The 11,599-nt window shown below is 37.0% G+C and overlaps 2 protein-coding genes across 2 annotated transcripts; both read right to left on the bottom strand.

Annotated features, from left to right (window-relative positions):
* Positions 1-7,001: 7,001 nt before the first annotated feature.
* On the bottom strand, positions 7,002-7,961 carry LOC142625113 (uncharacterized). The gene has a single exon (XM_075798815.1). It carries the CDS (start codon positions 7,959-7,961, stop codon positions 7,002-7,004), a length of 960 nt encoding a protein of 319 aa, XP_075654930.1.
* A 1,922-nt stretch (positions 7,962-9,883) lies between these two features.
* LOC142625112 (uncharacterized) lies at positions 9,884-11,133 on the bottom strand. Its single transcript, XM_075798814.1, has 2 exons — positions 10,683-11,133; positions 9,884-10,344 (listed from the first exon to the last, which is right to left on the bottom strand). Exons 1-2 carry the CDS (start codon positions 11,131-11,133, stop codon positions 9,884-9,886), a joined length of 912 nt encoding a protein of 303 aa, XP_075654929.1.
* Positions 11,134-11,599: the final 466 nt, after the last annotated feature.

Raw genomic sequence — 11,599 nt, 5'->3', positions numbered from 1 at the left:
ATCAATCTATGCATGAAGTTTAGTTGTCCGACTCGTGGTTATCTTATTATTCTTATGCCCTTCTGCTTTCTACTTTTATTTTTCAGTCCTTTTGTTTTGGGAAATTGCTGAAACTGCTAATGCTATTTTTTTTTTCTTTTCTTTTTTTCTTTTTTTTTTTTGAGAAAATTCTGCTGTTTCTTATATTTCGAAATATGGCCCAACTTTTCCTCATGGCATATTGCTTTATGGCGAAGTTTTGAATTGTTTATATTTTGACTCTTTAAGCTTCAAAATTTTTATTTGGGTCGTTCATATTTGATTATGTATTCCTATTGGCCCTACTGTTGTGTTAACTTCCATTTTTTTTTTTAGTAATCTGCTAAACCAATGAAATTCCCAAATCCTATATATCATTTTAGATATAGTATTTTATGAAATACGTATTCATGAAGAGCACTTAATAATTAAATTACAAAGAGAAATAAGTAATAATCATTATGAAAATAAAATCGACACATAGAGAATCAAAATATAAATTTTAAAAACTAAAATATCAAAATAAAAATAGTCCCAAATTTAAGGACCAAAATTAAAATAACCTCAAGTTTTAAATTTTAAATTGTACTTTTTCTTTTGACAAATAAAGCTATCCAGATCTTTTCAAATTTCTAACTATTTTCTTGGGTATATGCAGTCCCTTCATCCCACACATACTAGGTTATTAGAGCACTAACATTGGAGGATGCTTACATCCCCCCCCCCCCCACGGTTTCTATGTTACCACCTAGACTCTTAAAATCATGCAATATCTAGGTATGTAAATCCATTTTTTTTCATCATCCCTACAGTAAGTACGGGTATTTATAACTTATTATAGCAAGTATGTATAATTAAAATAATATTATTTTCTTTCTCTCTCCTCTATTTCTTCTCACTCTCTAACTCTCTCTTTTCTCTCCTCTCTTTCTCTCTTCTCTCTTCGTCTTTTCTTCTTCTCTCACTCTCCGTCTCTGACTCTTCTCTCTTCTTCTCTTACTCTTCAACTCTTCTCTCTCTCTCTCTCTCTCTCTCTCTCTCTCTCTCTCTCTCTCTTTCTCGATTTTTTGGCAATGGATTGGTGGGGCTATGGGTCTCACGATTTGGGTGCTAGTGGGTTGAATTTTTGGGTCAGTGGGTTGTGATTTGGGTTTCAATGGTGTTGGCTGGCCGATTTCTTGTGGTAGTTGGGTTGGTGGTTTTGATTTGGTTCTAAGTGAGTTGTCTATTGCTTTATGTTAGAATTTTTTTAAAAAATGATTTTGAATTTGTAGGTAAATTTTACCTTAGTGATGTTGGTTATGGAAATAGACCAAGAATCTTGTCTCCTTATCGAAGTGTTCGATACCATTTGAAAGAATTTTAGTAATCATCCACCTAAAAATGCAAAAGAATTATTCAACCTTCGTCATTCTTCCTTGCAAACTACCACTAAGCAAGGGTTTGGAGTTATAACAAAACGTTTTCGTGTCTTGGATGCTGAACCATTTTGGTCTTTTATTACACAAGTTGATGTAGTTTTAACATGTGGTTTTATTCACAATCACATCATGGGGGTTAATCCTAATGACCCAATTATATGAGATGAAACATGTGAGACAGAGTCTAGTGCTCAAGTTCAACCAAGCCGACATGAAGTTATAGTGGAAAGTAGAGAATGGAATCATAAGAGGGATGAGATATGTCAAGCAATGTGGGCAGACTACATAAATAGGAGACATGCATAGATTTGTTCATTTATGTTGTTGGCTTTATTTGAATCTTGATGCATGGGCTGTTTTAACAATTGTAACCTTATTGGCTTTGTATATGGGAGCTAGCAGAGCATAAGTAGATATCCTATATAGTTTTTAAAATGCAACAATTGATTATTTTTGTGGGCAAACAGTTAAAATTGTAATTTGGTTCCTCAAATTCTTTTGCCTGTATCATTTGAAGACTAGTTAACATGGCTTTGCATTGTTTTTGGATGATGAATTTTATGTTCCATAGCTTTTGTACTATTTTTGTAATAATGTTTTAGATTGTTAATATCGTAATGGTTGTAATTCATTAGATTGTCTTTTTGGCTATGATTATAGCAATTTCCAAGAACAAGGGGAAAGAAGTGCTAATAAACAAGGAGAAAGAACCCGGAACTCAACTTAGATGGACGCAACCAATGTGTGACATGCTGTTTAAAATCTTGGTTCTTGAGGCTGCGGAAGGCAACAAGCCCTCAAACAAATTTAAGCCTAAATCCCTTGAAAAAGTGGCAGAAGAAATTGGTGCAAAGTTTAATATAGAGTGTCATTCATCACATGTGCATAATTGTCTTTGCACTATTAGAAAAGAGTGGAAAATCATCAAAGATATTTAAAAAAAAAAAAATGTAGATTTGGTTGGGATGATAATTTGAAGATGATCACATGTAACAAACAAACTTATGATGATGAAGTGTTGGTATGAAATTTATATTAATAAGTGTTTTTTTTTAGGAACAATAATGATTTATACATGTATTATATTAAATCATCCAAGTTATTGATGTTGTTATATTTCTTTGAAAAGGCTCATCCCGGTTATGCACAATATTTAAATAAAAAATTTGACTAGTATGATGAGATGGCTATTGTTGTTGGTAAGGACATGACAATTGGTGGTTTTTCAAGGCAATGGAGTGGACATTCTCAGTTGGATGAAAATGAGACCCCACAGAATGACATCCAAAATTCTAATGTTAAAGGTGACTTTGATACATTGCCAAAAGATGCCCCTATAAGTGTTTCCAATTGAACTTCATCTAAGGGAAGGAGCCATAGAAAGAGAACTTATGCAACTATGGATGAAGATAGTCCTTTTAGTGAGATATCTGAACAACTCAAACAAATTGCAGTGTTTGTTACAGCTCTTAGTCATGGCCCAGTTAACACAAATGAGCTTTCATAAAGTAGTGATGAATGTTGAAGGCTTTGAAGAAGACATGCTTGATTAAGCTTTTGATCATTTGGTTAATGATGAAAAGGCAAGAAGGGTGTGGCTAAAAATGATAGGATGAGAAAGCACTGGTTGGAGAAATTTTAAACAAAACCTTCTAACTTGAAGTTGCTAGATATGTTTTGTGAGCCATGTTAGTGGAATTATGGAATTCTTTAGGTTGTTAATAATTATGGAACAATTCCATATTTTGGAAGGTTATGTGTTAATGTTAGCTTTATTGTCGTAGTCTTTGGGTTTTGTTATTGTATTGTGCTTATGGATGGTTATGCAACCTTGAATGACATGGTTTGGAATGGTTATGGAATAATGTTATATTTTGGATGGAGGTAATATTATGATAATCTTAGTTATGAAAGTAATATATCTATGTTATGGTTGATTTGTTATATATGTTTACAGGTGCATTGAATATATATTTATCTAAGGATTATATCTATGTTATGAATGATGATTTATCAACCCTCTTGACATTCCTGGTTTTCTCGAGTTGCTGTATGATTGGACTCTGGAGGTAATTTTGTCACCATTTGATGATTGTTTGTCTGATTTAGCTTCTGGGTTCTCTCAAATCTACTTAAAATTTCTTTTGCTCAAATAAGTGTTAAGTGTTAATCATATATAAATATATATATATATATGTATGTATGTATGTATGTATGTATGGTGAATAATTTTCATATGTAGAATTTGTATGTCTAGTTTGTTTTTTCCTCTTTATGTCTAGTTAGGCTTTCGTAATTCGGAATCATACGTAGAATTCAAGAGAGGCACAACTGAGTTTTTGTTGAAATTTTACATATACATACGGGCATAGTGAGTGATTGGGGGGAGGGGGGGTTTATGTTTCAATTTGCTTAGAGATTTCAAGAATTTCTAGCATATTTGTTTTGATTTTATTTTATTTTCCCAGTGTAGAACTTGACTTTCGGGAATCAAGATAGTCCTCTTTGTACTCCTTATAGTCCAAAGTGTTTTGTCCTCAATCACAACGATTTCAAGGTCATATTCTAACTTATTGGATCTTGCTTCTAGAGATTCTCCTTCTCTAACGTTTGGTCGTGAGAGGAGGAGGTTTTCTTGAGTGGCAATTGTTGTTGATACACTGTCCGAGCTAGATAACGAGATAACTGGCTCTAGTGCTTAGGGATGGCAATGGGGTGGGGTGGGGCCGAAGGATGGGGTCTTCGTCCCCGCCCTGCAAAGTTTTGTCTTGCCCCATCCCCGCCCCGCCCTGCATGACGGAGAAAACTTTCTCACCCCATTCTCACCCCTTGGAGCCCCGTGAAGCCTCGCCCCACTCTGTAAAACTCTACTTTTTGTTAATTTTTCCTACAACTAGTATAATTTTTTTGTTAATAAAAATATAGTTGAAATTACAACTAAATTTATCCCATCAAATCAAATCAATTTTTAGAAAAAATTGAATAATATATCCAATTGTATAACAAGACAATCATACATAAAAAAATAAAAAAATCTCATAGTATAACACATAACAAAATAAAGGCAAAGGACCACATTGGGTAGAATAAAATAAACTAATATTGATATGTTTGTTTAATATAGTAGGGTTTTAGGGTATAAAAACTTTACAATTATAACACTTAGCAACGCGGGGCGGGGGGGGTCTAAAAAGTTTAAACCCATCCCTGTCCCACCCCGTGGTACGGGGCTAAAATCTTGCCTCATCCCCGCCCCACCACCTTTGCGAGGCAGGGAAAACCCGCGTGGGGCGAAGTGGGGAGGGGCGGGTTAAGCGGGGCGGAGAAAATTTTTCATCCCTATTAATGCTCCCTCATCCATCTCTATGCATTTTTTGGAAGTTAAAAAAAATGTTTTAATTCTTAAATAGTTTTTTTTTTTTCTATTTTACATTGTGTCAAAAACTAGAAAATATTTTACACAACATTTTCATGTACACAGTCAAATACTATAAAATGAAAATATTTTCCTGCAAATATTTTATATGTAAAATATTTTATCTCTGCAAATATTTTACATCGAAATAAACAGAGCATTAATCTATGGTGGAACTGTAAAAGTGGAATTTTAAGTTATGTTTGGTAACAATTTTTTTATTTTCTATTTTCAAATTTTTTTTTTTTTTGGAATTTAAAGAAAAAACAGTTTTCTTGTATTTTTGAAATAAAAAACATGTTTGGTTAGTTGAAATTAAAAAGAGAGGTTTTTGAAGAAAAAAAATAGAAAGTACTAAAATATATTGTTCCTAAGATTTGAACTCTAATTGCTAACTCGTTATATGAGACAAATTCATTAAATTAAATACGTATTTTCATTGACTTTTGAAAATTAGAATCTGAAAACAGTCTTTTACATGTTTTCAGTTTTCTTTACATATTGAATTTTGAAAACAGTTTTTGTTTTTTGTCTATTTTTTTATGTCAAACAAGTTTTTTAGTCTCAAAATTTTTTTTTAATAAAGTTTCAACTTATAGTGTTCGCTCTTAATAATAACTCTTATCATTAGATCAAGACACCAATCAATTTTGGTAAAATTGTTTTTGAAAACAAAAAAATATGAAAAAAAAAAACAGCTACCACACATATCCTTATTTTTCACATTTTTTTTTTTTTAAGTAGAAAGTTAGAAATTTATGGTAAGGTGCATGATTTTCGGAAGGAATTGCAAATTTTAAATTTGAAAGGGTACAGAATTTATTTTTTAATTTTTTGAATTTGGAGAGAATAGCTGGTAGTAATGATGACGTAAAGGCCGATGGTTGTTAAGGTTGGCGAGTCAACGACGTGGACCAAATCAGGGATTGAGGTACAGTGTGCCACCGCCACGTGTAGGCTCCACTCCATGCACTATTGTTTGGTTATTTGTTTTCTGCTTTTTTTTTTTTTTCTTTTTTTTTTTTGGGAAACCTATTTGTTTTTATAATCTTTCTTTATTGCTATTTTTCTTTATCTGACGTAATATCTTTGTCATAAGTTCAAAATTATTTGTCATAGAAAGTATATTTTTTTAGCATTTCTTATTACACGACACGGTTATGGATTTTCTCATTAGAAATAACAATATTAAATTGTTAATCCCATCTTGTTATATTTGATAAGAATTGATTACTTGATGATAAGAGTTGAAGACAAATATTTTATTGTTGAGCTTTCATTGTCATGGACCATATCACGTGGTCGTGATTTTTTTTTTCTTTTGCTTTTTTTAAACTATATTAGCTCGACTCAAAAGGTCGATTCTTTATTAGTACAAAGGAACAAAAAAAGAAAAAAGAAAAAGAAAGATATCAACCCTAAATGTCTTGATTACAATGCTATAATTATTGAATTATCAACCAAAAAAAGGGATTGTATATTGTTAAGATTAATATAGTTATGAATATGGACATATTTCTTAATTGACTTGACAAATATTTAATCATTTTCATTAACTTAAGTACACAAGTTTTTAAAATTAATGATTTCATATGTTTTTCAATTTTTTTATTCTTTTGATTTTTTTTTAGAGAGTTTTAACTTTTAATTTATGGCGTCTACTCCTAATAATAGTTATTTTATTATTAAACCAAGACACTAGTCGATTTTTGGTGTAGGCGATGATTAAACTCTAGATTTCTTATTCAAATATCAGAAACTTTATTAGTTGAACTAACTGAAATTCACTAATTTTTTTTTAATTATTTTCAAAGTAACTAAAATCGAGCAAGAATACTATGATTCTAATCAATTGTTTCTCAAATAAATTTTAGAAAAAGTATAACATTCATTTCAAATACTCCACTACAGAAGTAGAAATGTTGCAACCAATAACAAGATGCTACCTGCTTCTTAGTGGGTCCCATTGTCATTATTTAGAGATTAATAGAAATATTTCAAGTGTTTCTAAATACAAATTATAAAGAATACTTAACCAATCACACGTCAAAACATGTTGATATTTAATTTTAAATGATGTAAGCCGTCTATTTAAAAGCTTTTATGGGTTTTTTTTTTTTTTTTTGATAGGAAGACAATAACTTTATTCAGTCATGAGAAAAAGATACAATATCATGAGCACATGCATGCTCAATAATGCTAGGACACTCCTCTAACCATGCAACGTAGCTCTCTACACTTCTAGCGTGGTGGGCCAATAAGTGTGCAGGGATATTTCCCTGCCTCTTGGTATGGGAAAAAACATACTTTCTAAAGGCTTTAACACGTTGAGACATACTAGCCACAACATTTTGCACAGATGTTGACACTTCACCTACTCCTCTAAGTGCATTGCATATACTCAGAGCATCACCCTCAAAGACTACATCACGTACCCCTACATCCAATGCAAACTGTATCCCCATCTCCATTGCCTTTGCTTCAGTCTCCAACGCACCTAAGGGCCGAGAAATCTTGTGGCTTAGAGCAGCGATCACATCCCCTGCCGAATCACGTAGTACCACCCCAATACCAACTTGCTTCTGTTTGGTGAAAACTACGCCATCTACATTGACTTTGTAGCTGCCTCGCTGTGAAGGGCACCACTTAATCTCCTCTGTAATTGACTCTGTCGTGGGCTGTGGTTTCTCATTTGCTGCATGAAACTCTTCCAAAATCCTGAGAGAGTTTCTCACAATAGTAACTCCGTTTTGGCGCTCCCCACCATGTCTGACATCATTTCTTTGCTTCCATATTCCCCAGCACACCATAATAGTCCGCTCAACTAAGCCAGGGCACTTGTCCTCCCACTTCTGTAATTTCCACAGCACATCTATAAATTTCCAAGATGGGCTGATTTCAAACGGCAGTATCAATTTACTGGATGCCCATACCTCCTGTGCTCTGTCACAAAACCACAAGATATGGCAAACAGTTTCTGGAGCTTTCCCGCATGACTCACAAAGATTATCCTTCGTGATGTTTCTCTTCCATAGGTTCTCCCTCGTGGCTAAAATGTCTCGGCAAGCCTTCCATGCAAAGTGCTTAACCTTATTCGGTACTTGCATATTCTAGAGGTCCTTCCACACATTTTTCACAGTAGTAGGGTCCGAGCTCTCCGGTGAATTCCCTCCAGTGGACATCTCTTGGGCCAACCGGTATGCACTCCGCACTGTAAACTTCCCATTTTCACTCGGTGCCCATACCAGACAATCTCTAGCACCCTGTGTACTTAGAGGAATGCTTAAGATTGCCTCCACATCCTGGGGGAGGAACCATTGGCGTATCAGCTGCTCCTTCCATTCCATTCGATCACCATCAAGTAGGTCACAAACCCGTGCCTCTTGCAGACCAGGCATCTCAGGTGTGACAACTTTATATGTGCTCGGGTTATGCAAACACTTGTCCCTCCATACCTAAATCTGTTCCCCATCACCTACTTGCCATCTTACACCTCGTTTAACCACTACCTAAGCTGATAATATGCTCCCCCAGGCAAAGGATGGTTGTCCACCCAATATGGCCTCTAGAAAGTCGCACCTAGGGAAGTACTTGGCTTTATACATTATATAGAACAATGAGGAAGAGTTCGTCTGCAAGCGGCACCCCTGCTTCGCCAATAGAGCCATGTTGAAAAGCTTCAAGTCCCTAAAACCCATCCCTCCTTTTTCTTTTGGCAAGCACATTTGCTCCTAGCTCATCCATGCGAGCTTCTTCTCCTCATGCACTTGCCCCTACCAGAATTGTCTTACCATCCCGGTCAACTCGTCACATAGGGTATTAGGGAGCTTAAAACAACTCATTGTATATGATGGTACTGCTTGGACAACCGCCTTTATCAGAATCTCCTTACCGGCGCTCGAAAGTAATTTTTCCTTCCATCCCGCTAATTTATTTGCCACCCACTGCTTCATCTGAGCAAAAGTATTCCTCTTCAACCGGCCAACCAGGTAGGGGAGCCCTAGATAGGATTCGTGTGGTTTTATGATCTGCGCTCTGAACATCATCTTGATCGTCTCTCTTACTCCGTCGGCTGTATTATGGCTAAAAAATAATGATGTCTTATTCCTATTTAATTGCTGCCCTGAGGATGCTTCATACACCTGTAGTACCCCCTGGATTTCCTCACATTCCTTTATTGTGGCCCTCCCAAATATCAGACTGTCATTGGCAAAAAATAGGTGCGATATTCTAAGCCCCCTCGCCGACGCCGCTACACCTCTCAACTCATTTCTTTGGACAGCCTTATGTAGTAGTGCAGATAAGCCCTCAGCACAGATAAGGAATAGGTAAGGCGACAAAGGATCCCCCTGACGCAAACCTCGTGTTGGAATGATCTGACCATACGGCTTCCCATTGATGCGTACTGCATAAGTTACCGATGAAACACACCTCATTACCAGCCGAATCCAGTTCTCATGGAATCCCAGTTTGGCCATTATTTGTTGTAAATAGCCCCATTCCACCCGATCATAAGCCTTGCTCATATCTAGCTTCAACGTCATCTCCCTATATTTACCCTTCTTCTTCCTGTTGATATGATGCATTAGCTCATGAGCCACCAGCACGTTATCAGTGATGAGCCTATTTGATACAAAGGCACTTTGATTCTCACACACTACGTCCTATAGAACCATCTTTAACCTGTTCAGCACAGCTTTGGAGGCTAGTTTGTAGGCCACATTGCACAAACTTATTGGTCGGTAGTCCGTCACTCTTTCAGGGTACTTTATTTTGGGAATAAGAACTATGTGAGTTTCATGAAACTTGGGGGGAGCTGTACCATGGTTAAGAAAATCCAGAACAATTTGTATAACAATAGAATTTACAGTAGGCCAAAATTTTTGGTAAAATAAGGAGGGCATACCATCGGGTCCTGGTGCCTTCATAGGATGCATTTGCTTCAAAGCTTGCTCTACTTCAGAAGCTTGGAATTCTTGTAAGAGACTGGAGTTCATTCTGTCAGTCACTTTGGAGTGAATGGCATCAATCAGTTCTGGCTAACATTCGGTTGAGAGGATGTAAAGAGTTGCTCAAAATACTCCATAAAGGTCCTACCAATCTCCTCTTCATCCTCCTGCCAAGTTTCTTCAGCATCCCTAATACGGAGAATGGTGTTTCGTTGGTGTATGTTGGAAGCTTTGGAATGAAAGAAAGAAGTATTACGATCCCCCGACCTCAACCAGCAATTCCTCGATCTCTGATGCCACATGTCTTCCTCCACCACCATCAGTTGGTTCAACTCCATCTTTATGGCATGAATCTCCTCCATCCGTGCAATGCCATCTTGTCTCCCTTCCAGTCCTTGAAGTTTTTTCTGTAGTGCTGCAATCTTCTGCCCACATGGCCAAAAGTAGTTTTGTTCCAGGCAGAGAGTGACCTCTTGCATTCCTCTAAGCATTGTGTGAACTGGTGTTGAGTGCCCATGTATTTCCCTCCCTCCCAAGCTTCCTTAACCACATCCATGCATTGTTTGTCTCGTAGCCACATAGCTTCGAACCTAAATAATTTTTGTTTTCGAGGTGCTCTCCGACCTGTCCGGGGCGTTTTAAGGACCAACATACTATGATCTGACTTCGAAGTAGCCACGTGAAATAATCGAACACTTGGGAACATAGCCAACTAGTCCGAGCATACAAAAGCCCTATCCAAGTGTTCCCTAACCCAACCCTGTGCCCCCATTCTCCTACTCCAAGTATAATCCGCTCTAATATAACCCAGGTCTCAGAGTTTGCATCGGTTTATCGTTGCCCTGAAATTGTTCATCTGCCATTCCGGTCTTAACTTACCACCCACCTTCTCCCCTAGGTGCATTATTTCATTGAAGTCCCCCATGCAAATCCACGGCAGAGTATACCTTTTCTCCAATTCCTCCAATAGTTGCCATGACTCCTCCCTTTTACTTGTTTCTGGGTGTCCATAGAAACTGGTAAACCTCCATTTCTTGTTACCATGCTCGTCAGTAACTATACCGTCGATATGGTGGGGAGAAAAATTTTGAACATCCACCTTCGTTGATCTTCGCCAAAGTAGCGCCAGACCCCCTCCTCGCCTCACACTAGGCACAACTAGACCCTGTTGCCAATCCAGTTTGCTCTTTATTCCATCCATTTCCGATACTATGAGCTTGGTCTCAATAAGAAAGACCAAAATGGGATCTTCCTCCAAAACCACTTTCTGGAGAGCTTTAACTGTGCAGGGGTTCCCAAGCCCCTGACAGTTCCAGCATACAACACTCATTGCTCTCGGCGGGGCTGACCCGCAGCCACCGCTAATCCCAGTTGTTGCGCCATGAGTTTACTGAGTACCATAACCACACCTTCTATCTTCTGTTTCTTTCCCACGTCCTCTTCCATGACTATTTCCTCCAATGGTGAACGGAGTTTCCTTTTCGGCCCTACATCATTGCCATTCGTCGTTTGCACCTTATCATGCACATCGTCCACTGCATGCTCATAGTGACGTCCTTCTTGCATGAAATTTTCCTTCTCCACCCTTTTACGTCCTTGCTTTTTCTTTTTTTGAACAATGCCTAACACCTCATTTGTCCTGGTCCCACCAGATGGCTTTGCGGTATAGGAACCTATGGAGAATAAACTATGGGCTTGATTTAATTCTTGGCCCATGACTTTCATTTTTAGGAGGGATGGTTCTAAGGCCAAGCCCATCTTATTTAAGCCCACTTCGAATGTGAGCCCAACAGCTG

The sequence above is a fragment of the Castanea sativa genome, chromosome 2 (assembly GCF_040712315.1).
Source record: "Castanea sativa cultivar Marrone di Chiusa Pesio chromosome 2, ASM4071231v1".
Taxonomy (NCBI): domain Eukaryota; kingdom Viridiplantae; phylum Streptophyta; class Magnoliopsida; order Fagales; family Fagaceae; genus Castanea; species Castanea sativa.
This window is presented reverse-complemented; position numbering and strand designations above follow the sequence as displayed.